We start from the raw sequence: 27,198 nt of genomic DNA on the forward strand, positions 1-27,198 counted from the left end.
TCTGTCGTGCTCCAATAATGCCGGTTCTGAACCAGCCTTCCTATACTTCTTCCCTCTATCCCTCCTAACTGTTATCCAGCTCCCTGCCTGTTCAGCCTGCGCTTCCCCACTAAGCTCCACCCCCAGTGTTGACCCATTGAGTGTCTGCTCGGTGAGCAGCAAACTCCGTTCCATGTTGTCGATGCTCCTCAGTACCGCTATCTGAGCACTTAGATCCAGGATTTGGGCTTCCAAGTGCACGATATGCTCACATCTCTCGCAGCAGTATGGATCCCTGAGCGGTAGCTCAGGGAATGCATACATTGCGCAAGATGTACACTGCACGGCTCCGGCCAACATGGACGTCATTCTAAATATGGGGATACAGTCAGTATATATGTACAAGTACAAAACACAATTATTTATATATAGGTGTATGGACGGGGATCAATTAGGGATGTGCAAGTGTATCGATTAGATATCGGCGCGGGATCAGTTAAGTATGGACGGGGGATCAATTAAGTATCAATTAAGTATGGACGGGGGATCAGCTGAGTGGGTCAGGTGGATTAATTAAGTATGGACGGTGTGTCAATTAACTATGGACTGGGATCAATAAGTATGAACTGGGGAAATAATTAATTGTGGACTAGGGAATCAATCAATTAATTATGGACAGGGGGTTTAATTAAATAGGATGGGGGGTAAAGCAAATAAATAGGTATGGACGGTGGGTCAATTAACTAAGGACTGGGGATCAATAAGTATCAATAATATCAATAAATATGGACTGGGGAAATAATTAATTGTGGTCTGGGGAATCAATCAATTAATTATGGACAGGGGTTAATTAAATATGGTGGGGGATAAGGCAAATAGATAGGGACTGGGGATGAGTAAAAGTGGACAAGGGGAATCTATTAAATAGGACAAGTGGGATCAATCAATTATGGGCTGGGGGGGTCAATCATTTAAATGTGGTCAGGGGGATCACTTTAATATGGACGGGGGGTGGTCGGGGATCAATTAAATGAGGACGGGGGGTCAATTTAATGTGGTCAGAGGGATCAGTTAAATATGGACGGGGGTGTTCAGGGGAATCAATTTAAATATGGACGGGGGGGTAATCAATTAAATATGGACTAGGGAATACAATACAATTACAATACAGATACAAATACAATACAGTACAGTACACACTTGGGTTCAGTAGGGCCGCTTATCGCGGCCTCCTGCCCCTCACTCACCTCCTCTAGGGACGCTGCACGCTATCACAGCGCGCTTTTCCCTCCGGTCGCCTCTTACGGTCCTCCTCATCACCTCCTGGTCACCACCACCTGGCACCCTCCGCTGGCCGGCACTGCACGCTGCCACAGCGCTCTCTTGCGCTCGTCCCTCCGGTCGCCTCCTACTGGTCCTCCCGGTCCGCTCGGTCACCTCCGCCTGGCTCTCCTCCCTTCCCAGGAGCTCTCTCCACACACAGCACAACTCTTGCAGCACACGGCAGGCTCCGCCTCCACCACTTCCTGTCAGGCCTCCTCCTGTCATGCCAGGATGGGTGTGAGGGGGGCCATACATACCAGAATGAAGGGTGCCATACATACCAGGAAGAGGGAAGAGGGGGCCATGCATATCAGGATGGGGATGAGGGCCACATATAACAGTGAAAAGGGGTCATATATACCAGGATGGGGCATATTAACAGAATTAGGGGACAATACCCCTATAACAGTGTCAGCAGTAGACCCCCTCCCCCTTAACAGGGCATCATGACCACATTTTTGGCTTAAATTTTTTTTTCTATTTTCCTCCTCTAAAACCTAGGTGCATCTGATGGTCCGGTGCGTCTTATAGTCTGAAAAATAAAGTAGATCGGGTGATGTGTATTTGTGTAATGAGGGGTGTGTGGCCTATGGATATTGACACCCTTTATCAGGGGGGGGGGGAATTATTGGACAGCTTCTTGTCCTCAGACAAAATGGGCCAAAAAGAGTTTTAACTGACTCTAAAAAGTCAAAAATGGTTAAAAGTCTTACAGAGGGATGCAACACTCCTTAAATTGCTCAGATATTGGGGAGTGACCACAGAAACTTCAAAAGTCTACAGGGTTGCAAAAAATATATACAGAATAACATTAACTGCAAAAGATTTCAGAAGACTCAAATGTGAAGCGACCAGGAAGATATTATCCTCCAGTGCTGTCGTATTCCAGAATCGCAGCCTCCCTGGAGGCCCAGAAGAACTAGGTGTTCAGTGCTCAGAGACAAGGCCGAGGCTGAATATCAATCACCACCAACAAGACACAAGTGCAAACATCAAGACTTAACCAAAAGAAAGCTGAAAAAAGATTTTTTTTAAAGGTTTTATGGACTGATGAGAGTGACTCTCAACGGAGCAGATGGATGGGCCCATGGCTGGATCATTAATGGGCACAGACCTAGACTTCAACTCAGACGCCAGCGAGATGGAGTTGGGCAATGCTATGGGCTGGTATTATTACAGATGAGCTAGTTGGACTTTTTTTAATTGAATATGGACTCAAAATCAAATCCCAAACCTACTGCAAGTTTTTAGATGACGCTTTCTTTAAACAGAGGTACAGAAAAAATCTGCATCTTTAAAAAAAAAAAAACAGCAGGATTGTTCTGCGGGAGAATGCTCAATGGCAGCATCAAAGTCTTCACTGCTCAGTACCCGGAAAGGCCTTAAAGATGAAAGAGTAATGACATGACCTTTTCCTCACTGGACCTAAACCTTCCGGAGAACTTTTGAGCTTTTCTTAAACTCGATATTTAAGGTGAAGGAGAACAGTCCCCTCTTTGATAAGTGTCGGGGGGCTGTGCCTGGTGCTGCCCACAAAGATGATCGTCAACAGATTAAGAAACTAATGGACTCCATGGATGGATGGCTTATCACTGGTGTTGAGAAGAATGGTGGCTATATTGGTCACTGATAAATTTTTGTTAAATGTCAGAAATGTATTTTTGGACATTGAGTTGTTTGGGTCTTATTCTCAATATACCAGATGAAAATAAACAGTTAAGATGGAAAATTTAAATTTTTCATATAGTTGCATAATAACTCTGGAAACAGAGATATTCTCCTTAGACAGCACCTCACTTTTACTTTCTTAAATATTCAGGTTTATTACTCTGTGGATTGACCGACAGCACTGGAGATGTTAACTAATAAAAATAATCATCAAAAATACAAATTATCTAATAATCGTGCACACAGTGTAGAGTAGGCGGTGGAGATAGAAGACGTCTTCTTTCTAGAACTTATCATGGAGTGGTGAGATGTATACAAATAAACCATTAACATATTTTATTGGCTGTACAAAGACTGTTGCATTCTTTATATTGTTATATTACTGAATTATTTTATAACTTCCATAATCCCAACTGATAGCACATAGGTATCTCTGTGTGATCTGAAGATGTATGTAGAGCTCTACCACATTATTGCTTTATACTGGCATCACAATGCTATTCATGTTTTTTATTACACAGAATTTTATATATTTTACACCAACTCATCTTCAATCCACTCAGATTCCCACAATATGAGATAGTAATAATTTATCTATATAATTTTCCTAGAGAAGAATGGATAGAGACAGAAAGAAGATGGTAGAGAGGATATTACGCCTCACCCTAGAGATCCTCTTCCGGCTTACTGGAGAGGTGAGAGATTCTGATGACGTCACATTACATCATTCTTATCTATGGGAATAACAGATGGACAGAACTGGAGAGGTGAGGACTCTAGAAATGTCTGGAGTGAGATTTATTAATGTGTCTCTCCATAACCAGGATTACACAGTAGTGAAGAAGACCTCTAGTGAGCGCTGCCAGGCCCCTGTATCTGAGGGATGGAGAAGACCCCTGAGCCCAATCACAGGACCTCCACCTCACCCCCTGATACACGAGGACATCAATGACCAGAAGATCCTAGAACTCATTTACAAGATGATTGAGCTGCTGACTGGAGAGGTGACACTACTGGGAATGCTGGGACATTATACAGTAACGCTATGAAGGGATCGGGGGGATGACCTTATCATTGTATGTGTCAGGTTCCTATAAGGTGTCAGGACGTCACTGTCTATTTCTCCATGGAGGAGTGGGAGTATTTAGAAGGACACAAAGATCTGTACAAGGACATCATGATGGAGGTTACCCAGCCCCTCACATCACCAGGTAATAGACAGGAATAAATAAAATTATTCGGAAGAAAAAGACTCAGGATATATAACCATGCACACCCAATGTTGGAAAAGTGAAAAAAAATCTTTATTATATGATTACATTTAGACAACAAAAGAAAAAATTTTTTTAAAAGCATTTAAAACAGACAAAAACATGTGCAATCTTCATATGGGGGAATTCATGATAATATGCATAAAAATAGCAATAAACCCCACTATGTTATGTGCCACAGGTATATTTTACATCACTTATATAACATTCGATTAATGTAGACCTACTAAGCAAACCTGGTATAAATAGCACAGCACAACCAGTCAAAATATGTGTTTATGACAAAGCAAACCCCCCTAAATAATATAAGTGAATCAAGGAATGAGTAGGAGAGATGGTCTATTGGCAATGGGGGCCCATATTTTAGAGGTATTGGCCAGATTGTGTCACCAAAGTCATATATGACGTGGCACAGTTGATCCACATATAAATAACAAGCCAGGCATTCCTGAGTGGTCAAGTCAAGAAAATAAGTAAATAAAAAATATATGGAAGAATAATTACCTGCTGGCACCAGAGACCCTACGCGTTACGCTGCTCAGACGCAGCTTCGTCAGGGGTATGTTGTCTAAGAGCACATGTGTGTGTTATATAGTTGATCCCAAATGGTGTGACTAGTTTCAGGTGAGTGTTTGTCTCCCTATGGTGTGTAGACAGGCCTGTTCTCATCAGAATGTGTTCCACCCAGTCCACGTGGAACGCAAACGGAAATGGGTTAAACGTCATATCCGGTCCAAAGCAGAGGGCGCCAAATACAGCCCTGAAGCTATTATTGTCAAAGGTGCGTCCCACCCGTACCATACGGTGGAACGGGGGTGGAAGTAAAGTAAACGTCATATCCAGTCAGAAGGGTAAACACGCAGAGCAATGAACTATGCACGTAGTCATAATAAAGAAGAGGCTTGCGTTCCACGATGGAATGCAAAAGCCCCAGGAGCAGCGCGTCCGCTGCAGAGAATAATAGTGATCACACAAGAAAGTGCTAGCATTAAAAAAAAAAAAAAGAAGAAAGAATTGCAGTCCAAACCAGGAATACTAAGAAGTCAGTATATGATCTGAGGACAATCACCAAACATGCATAGATACAAAGATGCATCACATAACAGAATACAGACCTGGACATATAAGACTCACTAACCAGACAGACATAAAACAACAAAAAAAATCCCATTTAAAATAAAACTCTCTCCTTTCCCTCTTTCCTTTTTTCTCTTCCTTTCTTTCTCCTTTCCCTTTCCCTTCTTTTCCTTCCCTTTTCCATCCTCCCCTCTCCTTCCTTTATTAAGATAAAAGACAAGACATATAAATGCATATGAGACTGTGTGCAAGTATGTGAAAAGATGCACACAGTTAAACAATCACAAATACAAGAAATAAGCAATAAACTAATGGAACTGCACAAGTTGGCCCCATGGGAGGGAAAAAAAAAAAAAAGGGTGAATCAAAACCCCAATAGTGGGCAAGATTCCACATATAAGAACACCATGGGAGTCTGGAAAAGTCAGAACTGGAAAATACTCATTCGTGCCCCTCATAGCCACTACATCAAACATTAGGGTCCAATAAGAAACCAACCCCGGGGAACTGGGTAGAATTTAAAAAATATTGATATTAAAGCTGCTGGAATGGAATTTAAAGGAGGTGCACATGCACCCCCAAAATAAACAGAGTACTGCTTATAAGGACACCATGGAAATTTAAGCCAAGTAACCAGTAAATGAGAGATCCTCATTTATGCCCTTTGGGGCCACTGTGTCAAGTGTAAAGATCCACCTGGATTCTGTCCTCAAAAGGTCCCTAGTATGATCTGAATTGCGAGGGTTAGGCTTCATTTTTTGGAGGCCTGTAACTCGCAATTTATTAGTGCTGCTGGAATGGAATTGAAGAAAGTGCAGGGCCACCGTGGAGATGGTCCTGCCCTTTCTCAAATCCTGTTCAGCAAGATGGATATTCGAAGCGTGTTGCTGTACCCGCCTCCGAAGTTCCTGCGATGTTTGACCAACATAGACCTTGGGACAGGGACAGGTCAAAGCATAAATAACATTAGTGGACCTGCAGTTAATGTAGTCCCTCAAAGGAAATTGACGATTGTCAGTCGGGTTAGTAAAGATTTTTTCAGATGAAAAAAATGGACATGCAGAACAATTGCCGCAGGGAAAAGAGCCTTTGAGCCTATTACCACCAGAGGTATTGTACAACGGACGTAAGTAATGGTTATGAACGAGTTTGTCCCTTAAATTTGGGGCTCGTCTAGCCGTCAGCAAAGGTTTGTTTGATAATATACTGGATAGACGGTGATCCGTCTTCAGTATATTCCAATGTTTGCGGAATAGACCACCTACTTCATTCCATTGATTGTTAAACCTAGTAATAAATCTGATCTGTGTGTCTTCCATGTCAGCTCGTGGTTGCAACAGAACCTCCCGTGGTTTGGCGATGATCCTCTGATGTGCTTTAGAGATTATGGATTTCGGATAGCCCCGTTCACGAAAGCGTGTAGTTAGGTTACTGGCCTCAGTTTTGAAGTCATCCTGTGTTGTACAATTCCTCTTGGCCCTTGAAAACTGTCCCACTGGTATACTGTCTCTCAAATTTCTGGGATGAAAGCTTTGGTAATGTAGAAGACTGTTTGTAGCAGTCGATTTTCTGTATAATTTAGTAACAAGTGATCCGCCCACTATCCTGATTTCCAAATCCAGAAAATAGACTACGGAAGAAGATATACAATGGGTAAGATGGATGTTAAAGTCATTGACATTAAGTCTATCAACAAAATCAATTGCCTCCGCCTCCGTGCCCGTCCAAATAATTAAAATATCATCAATGAAGCGGAACCACTTGAAAACCCCATAATTGTATTCCCGTAAGGGATAGACGTGTGTATCCTCCCACCAACCCAGGAATAGATTGGCGAAGGCGGGCGCACACCGTGCGCCCATGGCGGTCCCAGAGGCCTGCCGATAAAACACATGATCGAATACAAAATAGTTGTGCGTGAGGATAAATTTCAAAAGATCCACAATAAAGGAGTCATGCAGACGATTACCTCCACTCGTGTTATTCAGAAAGTGCAGGACCGCTGCTATGCCGTCCTGGTGAGCTATATTGGAATACAGCGATTCAACATCAACAGTAATGAGCAGGAACTGGTCAGGTAAACTTAGGGAGTTGAGAGACTGTATTAGATGGGAAGAGTCTCTGAGATAAGAAGGAAGGCTGGTGGCAAGTGGCTGCAAGAAAAAATCTACATAAAAGCATGCATTTATGTAGATTTTTTCTTGCAGCCACTTGCCACCAGCCTTCCTTCTGGTGGCAGCCTTCCTTCTTATCTCAGAGACTCTTCCCATCTAATACAGTCTCTCAACTTCATAAGTTTACCTGACCAGTTCCTGCTCATTACTGTTGATGTTGAATCGCTGTATTCCAATATAGCTCACCAGGACGGCATAGCAGCGGTCCTGCACTTTCTGAATAACACGAGTGGAGGTAATCGTCTGCATGACTCCTTTATTGTGGATCTTTTGAAATTTATCCTCACGCACAACTATTTTGTATTCGATCATGTGTTTTATCGGCAGGCCTCTGGGACCGCCATGGGCGCACGGTGTGCGCCCGCCTTCGCCAATCTATTCCTGGGTTGGTGGGAGGATACACACGTCTATCCCTTACGGGAATACAATTATGGGGTTTTCAAGTGGTTCCGCTTCATTGATGATATTTTAATTATTTGGACGGGCACGGAGGCGGAGGCAATTGATTTTGTTGATAGACTTAATGTTAATGACTTTAACATCCATCTTACCCATTGTATATCTTCTTCCGTAGTCTATTTTCTGGATTTGGAAATCAGGATAGTGGGCGGATCACTTGTTACTAAATTATACAGAAAATCGACTGCTACAAACAGTCTTCTACATTACCAAAGCTTTCATCCCAGAAATTTGAGAGACAGTATACCAGTGGGACAGTTTTCAAGGGCCAAGAGGAATTGTACAACACAGGATGACTTCAAAACTGAGGCCAGTAACCTAACTACACGCTTTCGTGAACGGGGCTATCCGAAATCCATAATCTCTAAAGCACATCAGAGGATCATCGCCAAACCACGGGAGGTTCTGTTGCAACCACGAGCTGACATGGAAGACACACAGATCAGATTTATTACTAGGTTTAACAATCAATGGAATGAAGTAGGTGGTCTATTCCGCAAACATTGGAATATACTGAAGACGGATCACCGTCTATCCAGTATATTATCAAACAAACCTTTGCTGACGGCTAGACGAGCCCCAAATTTAAGGGACAAACTCGTTCATAACCATTACTTACGTCCGTTGTACAATACCTCTGGTGGTAATAGGCTCAAAGGCTCTTTTCCCTGCGGCAATTGTTCTGCATGTCCATTTTTTTCATCTGAAAAAATCTTTACTAACCCGACTGACAATCGTCAATTTCCTTTGAGGGACTACATTAACTGCAGGTCCAATAATGTTATTTATGCTTTGACCTGTCCCTGTCCCAAGGTCTATGTTGGTCAAACATCGCAGGAACTTCGGAGGCGGGTACAGCAACACGCTTCGAATATCCATCTTACTGAACAGGATTTGAGAAAGGGCAGGACCATCTCCACGGTGGCCCTGCACTTTCTTCAATTCCATTCCAGCAGCACTAATAAATTGCGAGTTACAGGCCTCCAAAAAATGAAGCCTAACCCTCTCAATTCAGATCATACTAGGGACCTTTTGAGGACAGAATCCAGGTGGATCTTTACACTTGACACAGTGGCCCCAAAGGGCATAAATGAGGATCTCTCATTTACTGGTTACTTGGCTTAAATTTCCATGGTGTCCTTATAAGCAGTACCCTGTTTATTTTGGGGGTGCATGTGCACCTCCTTTAAATTCCATTCCAGCGGCTTTAATATCAATATTTTTTAAATTCTACCCAGTTCCCCGGGGTTGGTTTCTTATTGGACCCTAATGTTTGATGTAGTGGCTATGAGGGGCACGAATGAGTATTTTCCAGTTCTGACTTTTCCAGACTCCCATGGTGTTCTTATATGTGGAATCTTGCCCACTATTGGGGTTTTGATTCACCTTTTTTTTTTTCCCTCCCATGGGGCCAACTTGTGCAGTTCCATTAGTTTATTGCTTATTTCTTGTATTTGTGATTGTTTAACTGTGTGCATCTTTTCACATACTTGCACACAGTCTCATATGCATTTATATGTCTTGTCTTTTATCTTAATAAAGGAAGGAGAGGGGAGGATGGAAAGGGGAAGGAAAAGAAGGGAAAGGGAAAGGAGAAAGAAAGGAAGAGAAAAAAGGAAAGAGGGAAAGGAGAGAGTTTTATTTTAAAAAGAATTTTTTTGTTGTTTTATGTCTGTCTGGTTAGTGAGTCTTATATGTCCAGGTCTGTATTCTGTTATGTGATGCATCTTTGTATCTATGCATGTTTGGTGATTGTCCTCAGATCATATACTGACTTCTTAGTATTCCTGGTTTGGACTGCAATTCTTTCTTTTTTTTTTTTTTAATGCTAGCACTTTCTTGTGTGATCACTATTATTCTCTGCAGCGGACGCGCTGCTCCTGGGGTTTTTGCGTTCCATCGTGGAACGCAAGCCTCTTCTTTATTATGACTACGTGCATAGTTCATTGCTCTGCGTGTTTACCCTTCTGACTGGATATGACGTTTACTTTACTTCCACCCCCGTTCCACCGTATGGTACGGGTGGGACGCACCTTTGACAATAATAGCTTCAGGGCTGTATTTGGCGCCCTCTGCTTTGGACCGGATATGACGTTTAACCCATTTCCGTTTGCGTTCCACGTGGACTGGGTGGAACACATTCTGATGAGAACAGGCCTGTCTACACACCATAGGGAGACAAACACTCACCTGAAACTAGTCACACCATTTGGGATCAACTATATAACACACACATGTGCTCTTAGACAACATACCCCTGACGAAGCTGCGTCTGAGCAGCGTAACGCGTAGGGTCTCTGGTGCCAGCAGGTAATTATTCTTCCATATATTTTTTATTTACTTATTTTCTTGACTTGACCACTCAGGAATGCCTGGCTTGTTATTTATATGTGGATCAACTGTGCCACGTCATATATGACTTTGGTGACACAATCTGGCCAATACCTCTATCTGGCCCCCATTGCCAATAGACCATCTCTCCTACTCATTCCTTGATTCACTTATATTATTTAGGGGGGTTTGCTTTGTCATAAACACATATTTTGACTGGTTGTGCTGTGCTATTTATACCAGGTTTGCTTAGTAGGTCTACATTAATCGAATGTTATATAAGTGATGTAAAATATACCTGTGGCACATAACATAGTGGGGTTTATTGCTATTTTTATGCATATTATCATGAATTCCCCCATATGAAGATTGCACATGTTTTTGTCTGTTTTAAATGCTTTTAAAAAAATTTTTTCTTTTGTTGTCTAAATGTAATCATGTAATAAAGATTTTTTTCACTTTTCCAACATTGGGTGTGCATGGTTATATATCCTGAGTCTTTTTCTTCCGAATAATTTTGTGTCTTTACATCAGGTTACTGTAGCACCCCTTTCTATTTGTGATTATTATTCCCCAGCAGTGCCCACTTTTTCTTTTTGTGTACTTGTATTTCTAGACAGGAATAAATTCACACGGCCTATAATTATCTGTATGTAAAGAATGAATTCAGTCCCTGTATGTGTTTCCTCCAGATCTATCCAGTAAGAGGACAACACCAGAGAGATGTCCCCGTCCTCTTCTTCCACAGGACTGTAAACAAGAAGACCCCAATGTTCCTCAGGATCATCAGGTAGATGGAGAGAAGATGTCATGAGATCTCCCCTATGATGTGTAGACGGCTGTGAAGGTCTTGTGCTCAGTCTTGTTTTATCCACCAGTATTATGTGTTTTTTACTTGTGTAATGAGAACGGTGGAGATGGCAGGATTAGAGCTGATCATAGATGTGACTTCTCCATCTGTCTTTGACTTTTATAATATTTGTTTCAGGGTGAAGATCTGACCCATATTAATACTACAGAGACATATGTGAGGGGTGATGAGCGGTGTAAAGAGGAGATTCCTACATATGACTACCCAGGTGAGTAGTAACCACTAGATACAGAGAAATTAAAGATTCTTCTCAGTCACCGGCTGTGGCTGCTTTATCAGTGGTGTAGTCCGGTTGTGTTACAATTGTGTGATCACCATTTTACCTCTAGACCACAAGATTTTCCTCCATCCAAAAATGTTCACATTACTTTGTGTAATTGTGAAAGACCTTTTCTGTAGAACTTACAACCTGGAGGATCCACCTAACCCCTGGGATTAGAAGCCTCTGTCCATTACCTGCTCAGATCTGTAAACTACAAAGCCAAATGACAGCGTACGTAGAATGTGCTGACAAGTGAGAAAATCACTTGAAGAGAAAGTGGAGGGTGATGATGCTGTTGGCTTCCTAGAACCCTGATATCTTATTGGATGAATCTACCTTCTCTCCCTTCTGTGCTGCTGAATGTGCTCATATGGTCCCTACAAGACCAGGTCCCGTCTTTCTGGCCAAACTTCACTTTTTTGATCGATAACATTAAATGTGCAGTGAGGCCAAGTGTGAATTTCTGTACAATAACAACAGAGTTTCCCTTTATCCTGACTTTTCAATTTCTTTTAAAATTGACTAACTTCAAACAGGATTGTGATAAACTATACAGAAAACATTACACCTGTGCCATGCTATATCTCTAAGCTGTGCGTGGCTGATGGCTGTAATATACATTTATTCACACCTGCAGGAGATGTGTTGGCATGACTCGAGCCCTGGTTTCATGGATTCACTCAACGCCATAAATTACATTATTTTTCAATCCTAAGGAATTCAGATTACTGCACAATCTCTCCTGAAATGTGGGCGCTAATAGTTTCTCTACTCTTCTGCTCAGGAGTCATAGTAGCTCCAATGGTCCACCATAAATGAGTGCAACTCCAGTTTAGTGTTGGAGCTCTCCCCTTATATATATGTTGTTGGGAATGTAACATATCTTTTATTCTGTCTTTTTTTTTCCAGTTTCATTTTGTATGATAGCTTTATTGTGGTGGGATCGGCCGGCCTCACTTATGTGAGTCTGTAACTCCCTGGTAGTCTTTAAAAGAAGGTCTCCATTACGTCTTCCCAATGCTCGAGGTCTAAATTTAAGACACCTCAGCTCTGCACTATTATAAAAAAGTTCACTTTAGATGTCTAATATTTCTTCTTGACACTCATCTGATAGAAAATATTGTCCCTTACGATAGTTTAGATTGCCAAGAGCCACCGAGCCCCATACTGTAATTACCCCAGAGAGGTTTCACCACTAGTTACTCATTTATTACTGATGAAGACTGTTGAGTTTGATAATTTCAGTAGATGTGTTATTGTGTATAGTCACAGTTTTTGACTTCAGTAATCCTCTGCTTTAACCCCTTCCTGCAGCCAGTTTTCTGTTCCTATCTGGCCCCATTTTTCAAATCTGACGTGTGTCACTTTATGTGGTGATAACTTTGGAATTCTTCACAAAGGATAATAGGAAACAAATGGACCTTACAAATTATTTTCCAACTTCTCTTGAGTCCGACAATACCCTATATATGGTTGTACACTACTGTCTGGGCACATGGCAGGTTAAGAAGAGAAGGAGCGACATTTAGCTATTTGAATGCAGATCTTGCTGGAATAGTTTGCAGACACAATGTATTGGGGGCACTGTTCATGGTCACCTGGCAGCTCAAAAGATGGTCACCATGAACAGTTTGGCGCTATATACTCCAGATCCCAGGGACTGCCTTGCTCATCACCCTTTAACGTCAAGAAGAATAGTCAGGTATTCGGGTCAGAACTAGGAGGGCAGAGAAAATAACAAATCAGAAGACACAAGAGTAGTCAGTAAACGGGCCGGGGTCACAATAGGAAACAAATACACAAGCCGGGAGCTGAGTACAGAGGACTGAACCAGAGGAGAACAAGGCTGTATCTGGCAGCTTCCAGCAATATGCTTCCAGCTTTAGTAGGGTGCGGTGCTTTCTAAATGGCTGAAGCAGGGAGCAGATTACTCTAGCTGGACAGCACACACACCCATACTGCCAGACTGGATGGTACTACTGGTCCCAACAACCCTAATCTTAGTGGCTGGACAGAGCCTGCACCGCCCAGAGCTTCTGGTTCTGACGTCTCTTCCATCACAAGTGCCGCCTGCAGAATTAATAAGGAGACGCCTGGTGACAAAAGCAGACGTCACACAAGTCGAAGCAGGAGGAGAAGTAAATGCCCCAGAGGAGATGGGACGCACCATTTGCAGAAATCCTAATATAACAAAATGGCAGAAAATCAGAGCAGTAGAAATCCCCATAAAGTGACTCCATGTTGGAAATTCTAATCCTCAGTGAATTAATCTATAGGAGTAGTGACTATTTTGATTCCACAGTCACTTTCCAGAAATTAGCACTCGGTGGATGTTGGAGAGTGAAAATTGCAAATATATCATTTTATTACCCAACACATAGTGCCCAGATTGTGCTCCAGGAGACACACACCGTAAATTAAGTGTGTTCTTCTCACTATAGTAATGCCAAATACATGGAGGCTAAATGTGGTTTGAGCGCACTGCAAGGCTCAGAACGAGGGGGAGATTTGACTTTGGGAGAGTGGATATTGCTGGATTGGTTTATGGAAGCCATGTTGCTTTTCAAAAACCTTTGAGCCACTAATAATGTGGAAACTTACGTTTTTCCATTGACAGATGATGGACCTGAGTGGGGACTTGTTTTTTGTGGGATGAGTAGAAGTTTTCATTGGTATTATTTTTGCCTACATAACATTTTTTGATGGCTTCTTATTCCATATTTTGGAGGCAGAATGAACAAACAGTTGGACACCACGCTCTACTGGTTCCTCCTATGAGGTTTTCTATTAGACTGTGAACTGTCATTCTGGCAATAACTTGCCATTTCTACAGACATTTTAAGTACAATTAACACAAGAATCTCATAGAAAAAGAAATAAAGATTGCGTACCACATCTAAATCAATCTCAACAAACACATCCCTGGGCTACATGCTAATCCAGGGAAATGAAGAGATATAAGCTCAAGTTTAAAAATCAATTTTATTAGACACAAATCTAAAAAATAACAGGAATATTTAAAATATTCCTCTATTTTTTAGATTTGTGTCTAATAAAATTGATTTTTAAACTTGAGCATATATCCCTTCATTTCCCTGGATTAGCATGTAGCCCAGGGATGTGCTTGTTTAGACATTTTAAGTAGAAATGTTCAAAAATATAAATTTCAATGATATTTTATTCAAAATTAATAATTTTTTTTTCTTGGCAGATGACTGTACCAGAAGATCAGATGGACAGGAGATTTTTAAATCTGATGCTCTTGAGATCCCACATGATGCAATTGAAGTGAATGCCATTACTCCAGATATACCATCATCCCTTCACAGCAAAGATCTATCATCTGATCCTATGAAACAGGTCCTATCTTCTGATTCATTACCAACTACTAAGGAAAATCAAAATAAAATAAGCATTAAAAAACGAACTGCTCCTAAAGCAAAGAAATCATTTTCACGTTCAGAAAATGGAAATAGTTTTACCCTCGAGAAGTCTATTCTTAAACATCAAAAATTACACACAGCGGACAATAGATTTTGTTACAAATGTGGAAAATGTTTTAACCAGAAATCAGTTTTTGTTGTTCACCAGAAAACCCACACAGGGGAGAAGCCTTTTTCATGTTCAGAATGTGGGAAATGTTTTAACCATAAAGCGCATCTTGATATCCACCAGAGAACTCACACAGGGGAGAAGCCTTTTTCATGTTCAGAATGTGGGAAATGTTTTATCCAGAAAGCGCATCTTGATAACCACCAGAGAACCCACACAGGGGAGAAGCTCTTTTCCTGTTCAGAATGTGGGAAATGTTTTAACAATAAATATGTTTTGGTTAACCACCAGAGAATCCACTCAGGGAAGAAGCCTTTTTCATGTTCAGAATGTGGGAAATGTTTTAATCATAAAGCGCATCTTGATATCCACCAGAGAACTCACACAGGGGAGAAGCCTTTTTCATGTTCAGAATGTGGGAAATGTTTTATACAGAAAGCGCAACTTGATAACCACCAGAGAACCCACACAGGGGAGAAGCTCTTTTCCTGTTCAGAATGTGGGAAATGTTTTAACAATAAATATGTTTTGGTTAACCACCAGAGAATCCACTCAGGGAAGAAGCCTTTTTCATGTTCAGAATGTGAGAAATGTTTTAACCGGAAAGCGCATCTTGATAGCCACCAGAGAACCCACACAGGGGAGAAGCCTTTTTCTTGTTCAGACTGTGGGACATGTTTTAACCGGAATGCGTATCTTAATAAGCACCAGAGAACCCACATAGGGGAGAAGCCTTTTTCATGTTCAGAATGTGGGAAATGTTTTAACTGGAAAGCGAATCTTGTTAGACACCAGAACAGTCACACAAGGGAGAAGCCTTTTTCCTGTTCAGAATGTGGGAAATGTTTTAACCAGAAATCAGGTTTGATTAGGCACCAGAGAACCCACACAGGGGAGAAGCCCTTTTCCTGTTTAGAATGTGGGAAATGTTTTAATCGTAAAATGATTCTTGATAGACATAAGAGAACTCACACAGGGGAAAAGCCTTTTTCTTGTTCAGAATGTGGGAAATGTTTTAACCGGAAAGAGCATCTTGATAACCACCAGAGAACCCACACAGGGGAGAAGCCTTTTTCATGTTCAGAATGTGGGAAATGTTTTAACCATAAATCACATCTTGATAGTCACAAGAGAACCCACACAGGGGAGAAGCCTTTTTCATGTTCAGAATGTGGGAAATGTTTTAACCAGAAATCGGCTTTGGTTAAGCACCAGAGAACTCACACAGGGGAGAAGCCTTTTTCATGTTCAGAATGTGGGAAATGTTTTAACCAGAAATCAGCTTTGGTTAAGCACCAGAGAACTCACACAGGATAGAAGCCTTTTTTCTAATCTTTTTTTTTTTAATCCAATAAATTTTTATTGAGATTTTTTTACAAAACAAGAAACCAGTACATACTGTTAAGCGTCGGTATGTTGTTGGAGTTGAAATGGTTTCAGAAGCTTCTGTGGTCTCCCATTTTGGTCCAGCCAGGGCTGATGCTGCTCAGCATCATCATCAGCCCCAACGCTTGTCTGGTCCACGAGATGTGCAGATTGTCTCCTGGGTATTTGTGCCTAGCAATGTTAAGCATAGGTTGCAGAGGGAGATAGGGCTTTTGGAGTCTAAGTCCAGGATTCGCCGCACTGAGCACGCCCATGACCTGGCGGATCGTGATTGGTGGTTTGGCACCCACCTGACCCGGTGACCTGACACCGCCTGATTGGTCCACGGGTAGCGTCACCAATGGCGCATCGGTGGGCAGGGTTTAGTCTTTAAATGGCCCGCCCATAAACATGGCGGCGTGCTCTGATCATTTGAGCAAGTGATGCTGTGGTGTGGACAACTGTGTTCCACGTGCTCCCTAGCTGTTCACTCCGGAACCTGCTGATGCCAGAGTTCGCTCGGCTGATCAGCACAGGTCGCTTAGGCAGGCTTAGATGTGCATAGGCAGGTAGCTTCGTCTTGCACCCTGGCTCAGCCAAAGGGGTCACCTATCACCCCGAGCAGCCTGCAGACGTCCTGTCCACAGCTATCGCCTGTCAGCCACGTGGAGTTTTACCCTTCAGTCCAAGAGCACGCCGGCTGGAGGAACGTGTACCCGTTGGCGTAGTCACACACGCATCCTAGTGCCGCCACTGTAGTCCCTGTGCTGTAACAGGACTACAGATAGTTTTTTTCTGCCTATCTCTCGTGCAGCTAACGGAGATAGTGCGAATTGCTATACCCGTTCCAGTGTGCAGAAACACGGAGGGGTTTTACATTTAAGTTGGTTGCTTCCCTTTCCACCCGGAAAGTGTTCGGCAGCAGTCCACCAGGCTGCATCGCGAACCCCAGGGTCGGTTGCGTTCCATTATATTAAAGTCTGCAACCGCCCTCCTAACACATACAATAAAAAAATAACATACCATAGGGATGACATACATGCATCTCTCCAATATATCCTTTCAGCTTGCCCATTACCGTCTGATAACTTGCAATTACTATATCTTACTTCTAGCTGGAGAAGGAAATATTCTTAAATATTTATCAAGAAGGACTCAGTAAATATCAGAAATACGACCCATACTATTTCCCTTCTCTAATACCAACTTAACAAAAGTATTATTTTCTGCCCAAAAGGGAGTCCATCTTGATTGTGCATTAAATGAATGCCGAAACTGTAAAGATTTATAGAATTGTTTGTCATCCCAAATTCCCCCTTTAATTGATCAAAGCACTTAAGTATCCCTTTAGATAATATGTTTTATATCGTATATATTCCTTTATCCACCCAACTCCGAAATCCCTCTAATTTATAGAACTCAGCATATTTATTATTAAACCATATAGGTGTAGATTCATTGCAGTCTCCTATTTCCATTATATCTTTACCCCTATCCCAGACCTTGTAGAGTAGAGCAAGTGTAGGGTATATTGATTTCTTGTGTACGAGGTCATTCAGTTCCACTATATGAATAGGAATATTCCACGGTGTTCCTGAAGTAATTAACCCCTTAATACTATTTGGGTTTGCAGCGCTATGCCACCCACCCAAATGTTGCAATTCCGCTGCCATATAATGCAATGGGGAAAAAAAGTATTTAGTCGGCCACCAATTGTGCAAGTTCTCCCACTTAAAAAGATGAGAGAGACCTGTAAGTGACATCATAGGTCGACCTCAACTATGAGAGACAAAATGGGAAAACAAATCCTGAAAATCACATTGTCTGAGATGGGAAGAAATTTTTTTTTAAATTTTGGTGGAAAATAAGTATTTGGTCAATTACAAAAGTTCATCTCAATACTTTGTTATATATCCTTTGTTAGCAATGACAGAGGTCAAACTTTTTCTGTAAGTCTTCACAAGGTTGTCACACACTGTAGCTGGTATGTTGGCCCATTCCTCCATGCAGATCTCCTCTAGAACAGTGATGTTTAAGGGCTGTCGCTGGGCAACATGGTCTTTCAACTCCCTCCAAAGGTTTTCTATAGTGTTTAGATCTGGAGACACTAGGCCACTCCAGGACCTTGAAATGCTTCTTACGAAGCCACTCCTTCATTGCCCTGGCGGTGTGCTTGGGATCATTGTCATGCTGAAAGACCCAGCCGCATTTCATCTTCAATGCCCTTGCTGATGGAAGGAGGTTTGCACTCAAAATCTCATGATACATGACCCCATTCATTCTTTCATGTACACGGATCAGTCGTCCTGGTCCCTTGGCAGAGAAACAGCCCAAAAGCATGATGTTGCCACCCCCATGCTTCACAGTAGGTATGGTGTTCTTTGGATGCAACTCAGCATTCTTTCTCCTCCAAACACGCCGAGTTGTGTTTCTACCAAACAGTTCTACTTTGGTTTCATCTGACCATATGACATTCTCCCAATACTCTTCTGGATCATCCAAATGCTCTTTAGAAAACTGCAGACAGGCATGGACATGTAATAGCTTAAGCAGGGGGACACGTCTGGCACTGCAGGATCTGAGTCCCTGGCGGCGTAGTGTGTTACTTATGGTAGCCTGTGTACCATTGGTCCCAGCTCTCTACAGGTCATTCACTAAGTCCCTCTTTGTGGTTCTTGGATTTTTACTCACCGTTCTTGAGATCATTTTGACCCCACGGGGTGAGATCTTGTGTGGAGCCCCAGATCAAGGGAGATTATCAGTGGTCGTGTATGTCTTCCATTTTCTAATGATTGCTCCCACAGTTGATTTCTTCACACCAAGCTGCTTGTCTATTGCAGATTCAGTCTTCCCAGCCTGGTGCAGGGCTACAATTTTGTTTCTGGTGTACTTCGACAGCTCTTTGGTCTTCACCATAGTGGAGTTTGGAGTGTGACTGTTTGAAGTTGCGGACAGGTGTCTTTTATACTGATAACAAGTTCAAACAGGTACCAGTACTACAGGTAATGAGTATAGGACAGCGGAGCCCCTTAAAGAAGAAGTTACAGATCTGTGAGAGCCAGAAATCTTTCTTTCCAAATCAGACAATGTGATTTTCAGGGTTTGTTTTCTCATTTTGTCTCCCATAGTTGAGGTCGACCTATGTTGTCAATTACACGCCTCTCTCATCTTTTTAAGTGGGAGAACTTGCACAATTGGTGGCTGTCTAAATACTTTTTTTTCTTATTTTTTCTAATATGCTCGAATTAGAGATATCATCAAATGGTAGAATAACCGACTTATCCCAATTAATGGACAGGCCTGACCATTCACCAAACTCGCCAATAATGTTCAGAATAGGATCAATAGACTTCTGGATATATTGTACATATAGAACTGTTTGTGTATTATACAATCACTGTATTTTATGTAGTGTGGTCTCCCGCTTCTGAGGTGCCACCACGTAACCAATTGCTTGTGAAATAAAGGTTTTTGACCAAACTCATGTTTGGTGTTTCTGATTATTCCCAAATGGTCTGCCATTCATATCCTAGCATAGATATGTCACCATCTTATTGGTACTAGACAATTGTCTGATACGTAGATACTTTCCTTTGGTTTGATATATATTATTTGCTTTGTTCAATTTTTATTTTTGTTGTGTTAACCCATTTACCCCCGAACGTGGTTTGCACGTTAATGACCAGGCCAATTTTTACAATTCTGACCACTGTCACTTTATGATGTAATAACGTTGGAACGCTTCAACGGATCTCACTGATTCTGAGATTATTTTTTGTCACATATTGTACTTCATGATAGTGTTAAAATTTCTTCGATGTGACTTGGCGTTACTTTGTGATCAGAAATTTTGGCAAAATTTGAATTTTCATGCCCTTAAATCAGAGATATGTCACATAAAATAGTTAATAAATAACATTTCCGACATGTCTGCTTTATACCAGCACCATTTTGAACCAATTTTTTTTTTGTTAAGTTATAATGGTTAAAAGTTAAAAGCGATTTCTAATTTTTTCAACATAATTTAAAAAACCCTTTTTTTAGGGACCACATCACATTTGAAGTAACTTTGAGGAGCCTTTATGACAGAAAATGCCCAGAAGTGACACCTTTAAGGTGGTTCACAGGAAGTTTAGGAATGTGGAAGAAAACAATGAACATTTAACTTTTTTTCACAAGAATGTTACTTTAGAAACAATTTTTTTTTATTTTTGCAAGGGTAACAGGAAAAAATGTACCACAAAATTTGTAGTGCAATTTCTCATGAGCACGCCAATACCCCATATGCGGGGGAAAAACACTGTTTGGGCATATGGCAGGGCTCGGAAGGGAAAGAGCGCCATTTGACTTTTTGAATGTAAAATTTGTTTGAATAATTAGCGGACGCCATGTCACGTTCTGGGAGCCCCTGCTGTGCCTAAACAGTGAAAACTCCCCATAAGTGACACCATTTTGGAAACTAGACCCCTCAGGGAACTTATCTAGATGTGTGGTGACCTTGAACCCCCAGGTGCTTCACAGAAGTTTATAACATTGAGCCATAAAAATAAAATTTTCACATTTTTCCCACAAAAATGTTTTCCAGCCCCCAATTTTACATTTTCATAAAGGTAACAGGAGAAATTGCACAACAAATGGTATTGTGCAATTTCTCATACGATACCCCATATGTGGGGCAAAACCTCGGATTGAGCGCATGGAAGGGAAGGAGCACCATTTGACTTTCTGAATGTAAAATTTGCTTGAATAATTAGCTGATGCAATGTTGTGTTTGGGAAACCCCTGATGTGCCTAAACAGTGGAAACCGCCCCATTTTGGAAACTAGACCCATCAAGGGACTTATCTAGATGTGTGGTGAGCACCCTGAACCCCCAGGTGCTTCACAGAAGTTTAGAACGTAGAGCTGTGAAAATAAACAAAACTTTTTCCACAAAAATGATCTTTTAGCCCCAAATTTTTTATTTTCACAAGGGTAAGAGGAGAAAATGGACTGCAAAAACTGTTGTGCAATTTCTTCTGAGTACGCCGATACCCCAAATGTGGAAAAAAAAACACTGTTTGGATGCACGGCAGGTTCAGAAAGGAAGGAGCACTGTGTGACTTTATGAACGCAAAATTGGCTGGAATCGAGAGCGGACGCCATGTCGTGTTTGGAGAGCTCCTGATGTGCCTAAACAGCGGAAACCCCCCATAAGTGACCCGATTTTGGAAACTAGACCCCTCAAGGATTTTATCAAGGGTATTGTGAACATTTTGAACCTAGACGTACGACACAGCATTTTGATATCATTAGATCATTAGGTCATCATATTGAATAAGTTGTCATTAGTCTTGAGCGCAAGTGCTTGCTAGTAGAGTTTGCATCGGGTACTCGGATATGCACAAAGCATCGTGGGTGTTCGCGGGACATGCTCGAGTCCCCGCCCCGCATGTTTCACGGTTGTTAAAACCCCCAAAAAACATGCGGGGATTGTTCGTGTATGGCAGGCAATCCCCACGTGTTTTTTTTTTTGCTGTATAACAGCCACGAAACATGCACGGTGGAGACTTGAGTATGTCACCCGAGCACCCACGATACACGGAGCAAACCCAAGCACCCGATGCAAACTCAACACTAGTCGCCATATCCTCATCATTTTTTTCTTTACTTTTGAAAAAATCCCAACCCTAACATAACCCTAACCTTAACACAACTCTAATCCTAACTGTAACCCTAATCCTAACCCCAACCCTAACCCTAACACAACGCTAACCCTACCCCAAGGGATCTATTCACTATAAAGAGGCAGCAGAGTTACTCTGGACTCTATCTGGCCTCTGTTTAGCGGTGTCCTTTTTTTCAGAGGTTCACAAAACTGTGGCTAATGGCACTTTTATGCCCATCTAATTAAAAGACAGACACCGTGGGATCAATGGCCAGACTGCGTCCACGGTGCCTCCATCTGACTCATTACAGGGAGTCTTCCGCAGGGGGTTCCATCTGAATCATGTATTTCAGAGATTTACACAGAAACCCCGGTGTAAGCCCTCAGCACAGAATACAGGATAAATGTGAGCTGAGCCATCCTGCGATCTTTGGGAGGCAGAATGAACAAATCAGCAGCAGGTGAAGAATTGATTTTATTTATTTTTTATACCGTTCCTCATGTGGTATACCGTATTTTTCGGACTATAAGATGCACTGGACCATAAGACGCACCTAGGTTTTAGAGGAGGAAGATAAAAATGTAAGCAAAAAATGTGGTCATGATGCACTTTTAAGGGGGAGGGGGTCTTCTGCTAACACTGGTATAGGGGTAATGTCCCCCAATTCTGACAATATCCCATATTCTGATATATGTGCCCCCCCCCTTCCTTTTATACGTGGTCCCCATCCCCATCCTGGTATGCCTGGCATCCCTCCATCCTGGTATGCATGGCACCCCTCATCCCTATCCTGGTATGCATGGCACTCCTCATCCCTATACTGGTATGCATGGCACCCCTAATCCCTATCCTGGTATGCATGGCACCCCTCATCCCTATCCTGATATGCACGACACCCCTCATCCCTGTCCTAGTATGCATGGCACCCCTCATCCCTGTCCTAGTATGCATGGCACGCCTTATCCCTGTCCTGGTATGCATGGCACCCCTCATCCCTGTCCTGGTATGCATGGCACCCCTCATCTCTGTCCTGGTATACATGGCACCCCTAATCCCCATCATGCTGCACATTAAAAAAAAATAAACACTCCTACTCACCTCTCTTCTCTCCTCCAGCGCTGCATCCTGTCTGCCTGCACTGATCTCTCCATGTGAGCCGCGCATGACGTCACTGCCATGCGCGGCTCACATAGAAAGCTCAGCTGCCGGAAGACACTGCTCCCCACGCCGGAGTGTGCCGGTGTGCACGGGGAGCAGTGACTTCACTCTCCTTCATAGCGGCACACAGCGGAGCTGCGCTGCGGCTGCTGCTGGCTATCTCCTTTGCTCGCTCATTAAAGGGCATGAATATTCAAACCCTCCCCATGCCCATGGGCCTGGAGAGAGGTTGAATATTCATGCCCTTTAACAGAGGGCACAGGTGATTCCGGCAGCAGCAGGAGCCGCAGCGTGGCTACACTGTGTACCGCTATTAAGGAGCATGAATATTCAGTGCTCCCCACGTCCCATGGGGCGTGCGGAGCAGTGAATATTCATTTTCTTTAGCAGCATGGACAGTGTAGGCTGCAGCGGGCGGCTGCTGCCTCCTGTGCCCCGCTTCTCCACCGCTACTGCTCCCCCCACACCCCACATATATAAACACCACCCACCCCCAACATTCGGACCATAAGACGCACCCCCCATTTTCCTCCAAAATTTGGGAGGAAAAAAGTGCGTCTTATGGTCTGAAAAATACGGTAAGTGATTAGACTACTTTATTCTTTGGGTCGGTGCGATTAGTGATACCAGATTTATATCGGGTTTTTATGTTTGGCTGCTGTCACACTAAAATACACTTATTTTTGCAAAGACTAGTTTTTGCATCGCCATATTTTTATAGCTATAATTTTTCCATATTTCGACCGACAAAGTCATGTAAAGGTTTGCTTTTTGCCGGACAATTTGAAGTTTTTATTGGTGCCATTTTCAGGCATGTGACATTGTTTAATGGCTTTTTATTCCAATTTTTGGGAGGAATAAACAAAAACCAACAGTTCAGGAAGTTTTTTTTTTATGCTGTTCCACATGTAGGGTGACACCACTGAATTTAAATTCTTAGTGATATTGGACGTTTTTTGATATCTGAATTATTTCTGTCGTTACAGAGTGTCCAAGTAAAAAATTGTTTGATTAAATCCAAAATGGATCTTAAAGGCAGAGAACAGGTCTGGCAATCTAAGGCTATAGACATTTTTAAAAAAGGTAGTACATGTGGTTTTAGTGACACCTCCACCTCAAATAAAGAAACCATACGTCAATACAAAAATCTATTATTCAAGAAAACCAAACTTTGGTGGACCAAAACTGCACTTGAGAATTATCTAGATCAAAAAATAATTCCTAGGAGTCTGAGAATCCAGCTTTTTCCCACTTTAGAACTTGAAGATGAAATCCTTGTTAGTAAATGGATCACAGTAGCCACTATATGCTCCATGTTGTTCATTAAGATCAAAGTGGACAAAAATACCTCCTAAGGCTAAGTGCCAACGATGCAGAAATGCTGTAGATTTTTTCCGCATCTCCCTAGCAGGAAAAACGCATGCGGATTTTACATGCGTTTTTCCGGCCTTATAGAAGCGTTTGTCAAGCGTTTTTGCATGCATTTCCGCATGCGGGTTATCAAGCGCTTTTACAAGCAATTTTAGCATCACTTGGAAAAGTGCTTCACAACTTGGTCACACTATATAAATCCATGCAACCGGCATGGATTTATATAGTGTGACCAAGTAATAGTTAAAAAAAAAGAATAAAAATGGTAAAAAATAAAAATAAACATTATACTTACCCAGGGGTGGATTAAGAGTAGCAAGGGCCCCGGGCAGTTTAGAAGGCGCGGGCCCCCCCCCCACACCTGATTTATCACGTGACATGTCACATGATCCCCTGTGATAGATCATGTGATAGTTCACGGGAAATTAATTTGGCACAATATTAATTTTGCTTGCTTATCTGAGAGCAGCACAATATTGGGGCAGATACCCTGATTCCAGCGATGTGTCACTTTTTCAGCTGCTTGTTGTCATTTTGAGAAAATCACCGTTTTATCTGCTGCAGATCTAGCAGCTCTCTGAATGCTGCGCTCTGTATAGCCCCGCCCACACCACTGATTGGCAGCTTTCTGCCCATGCTCAGTGTACACAGAAATCTACTGATCAGTGATGGGGGTGGGGTCCTACAGAACTTACTAGTCATCTAGTGATAATTACCTTCTGACAAATCAATGATTTTATCAAAACAACACTAAGCAGCCCAGTAAGTGACACATTACTGGAATCAGTGCCTCTAACCCTACATTATGCTGCTCTCAGATTAGGTGGCAAAAACCTGATGACAGATTCCCTTTAAAGGAGCTGTAAAGACAAAAAAGTTTGTATTAAAAAAAATACAAGCCATTTGTGAAATTAACTTTTTTCATTGTTAATTCACATTAGACTGTATCTTCAACACTTTTGTCAGCAGGTCTTATTACAGACTCTGAATAGGGCAGCTCTCTCCCTCTCCCTCAGCAGAAAGTCACAGCATGGTTAAAAAACGGGATCTTTTATGATTTTCTCATAATAAATAAAAAAGGACATGCAAGTCCTCCAAACTATTTTCCGTTTCTGTATAGGGAAGGTCCTAAATCTTTCTTGTTCTTTAGTTGATCACATGTCAAAAAGACAAAGCATTTACTATGAACTCGCCTAAAAAAATATACACTTGGAGAGTAATATCATCATCTGCATGTAAATATTCCTTGACTCTAAGGGCTCGCTCACACTGTCGTATAACACGGCCGAATGCTATGTGATGTTTTATCGGATAGGACTCGGCCCTATGTTATACTATGGGACAGTGCGATTATTGGCATGAGAAAATAATCTCATTCGATATTCGGACCATGTGCACCCATACAAGTCTATGGGTGCACATAAAACATTGGACTGCACTCGGATGTCATCCAAGTGCAGTCCGATGAACACTCACAGAGACTATGGAGAAGATGGAGAAATTAAGTTCTCCATCTTCTCCATATCTGTGCTGACAGAGTTTGAGCCCAGTGTCATTAGCATAATTGGCCCTATTCTCTTGCATGAGAGAATATATGGCTTAGTGAGTGGACCCTAAAACTGAATAGTAGTGACGGATAGGCACCTCACAAGCGGGATCCATGTAGCTCTCAGATGTCATGTAGGTAGGGCTTCATTCCATGGGGTAGGGCTTAATTTCAAGGTATATAAAAAAAATGGACTTCAAATAAAAATTAAATGAACACAAAAAGCACTAATTGAATTATTTTTTTCGTATTTATGTTTGCAGCTCCTTTAAAAACCCTTTGAGGACCAAGGCACATATATGTCCCATAGTTTTAAACTGGAAAAAAATTTGATTGAATAAAATTTAAGGTCCTCAAAGGTTTAAGTAGGTCATAAATTCATATGAATACTTGCTCATACAATTGCACATGCCAAAAGATGAAGAAGAACAGAATCAAAAATATGACATTAAGTGGAGCACTTACAGGTATTCAAGGTGAAAGAGACCAGCAAAGGCATCGTCTCGAATGACAGTAAATGAGTTAGAATTCAGCAAGCTGAAAATGAAGACAGCAGGTTAGAAGCGAACCAGACTTTATGGTGCTCAGAATTAGTCAAGCAGAATTTATTGACTGCTCTTGCAAAGCACCGAGACTCCCGCTGTGTATAGATGGCGCCGTGCGGCCTCCTGCTGTGTATAGATGGCGCCGTATAGATGGCGCCGTGCGGCCTCCTGCTGAGTATACGTGTATAGATGGCTACGTGTGGCCTCCTGCTGAGTATAGATGCCGCACGGCGCTCCCCCCAGAGACAGCAGGAGGCCGCACAGCGCCATCTATACTCAGCGGGAGACCGCATGTAGCCATCTATACACAGCAGGAGGCCGCACGTAGCCATCTGTACACAGCAGGAGGCCGCACGGCGACACCTATACTCAGCGGCGGGCCGCACGTAGCCATCTATACACAGCGGGGGGCACACGTAGCCATCTATACACAGCGGGGGGGCGCACGTGGCCGTCTATACACAGCGGGGGGCCGCACGTAGCCATCTATACACAGCGGGGGGCCGCACGTAGCCATCTATACACAGCGGGAGGCCGCACGGCGCCCCCCCCCAGAGACATCAGGAGGCCTCACGGCGCCAACTATACTCAGCAGGAGG

General features: G+C 42.4%; 1 protein-coding gene across 2 annotated transcripts in view; it reads left to right on the forward strand.

The window, feature by feature from the left end:
* The window catches only part of LOC141212808 (uncharacterized), a 175,980-nt gene extending 159,348 nt beyond the window's left edge, over positions 1-16,632 (forward strand). Inside the window, exons 1-6 of one of the 2 annotated variants that reach the window (XM_073665115.1) lie at positions 3,573-3,665; positions 3,795-3,974; positions 4,058-4,181; positions 10,975-11,072; positions 11,271-11,361; positions 14,627-16,632. In XM_073665115.1, coding sequence (XP_073521216.1) covers positions 3,588-3,665; positions 3,795-3,974; positions 4,058-4,181; positions 10,975-11,072; positions 11,271-11,361; positions 14,627-16,284 — 2,229 coding nt within the window. In that variant the 5' untranslated portion in view covers positions 3,573-3,587 and the 3' untranslated portion in view covers positions 16,285-16,632. Of the gene's footprint in view, positions 1-3,572; positions 3,666-3,794; positions 3,975-4,057; positions 4,182-10,974; positions 11,073-11,270; positions 11,362-14,626 lie in introns of those variants that run through there. The other variant, XM_073665114.1, reaches the window with a different exon arrangement.
* The last annotated feature ends 10,566 nt before the right edge of the window (positions 16,633-27,198 follow it).

This window comes from Phyllobates terribilis, unplaced genomic scaffold, assembly GCF_046119375.1.
Source record: "Phyllobates terribilis strain yellow unplaced genomic scaffold, ASM4611937v1 Scaffold_186__1_contigs__length_3700242, whole genome shotgun sequence".
Lineage (NCBI taxonomy): Eukaryota > Metazoa > Chordata > Amphibia > Anura > Dendrobatidae > Phyllobates > Phyllobates terribilis.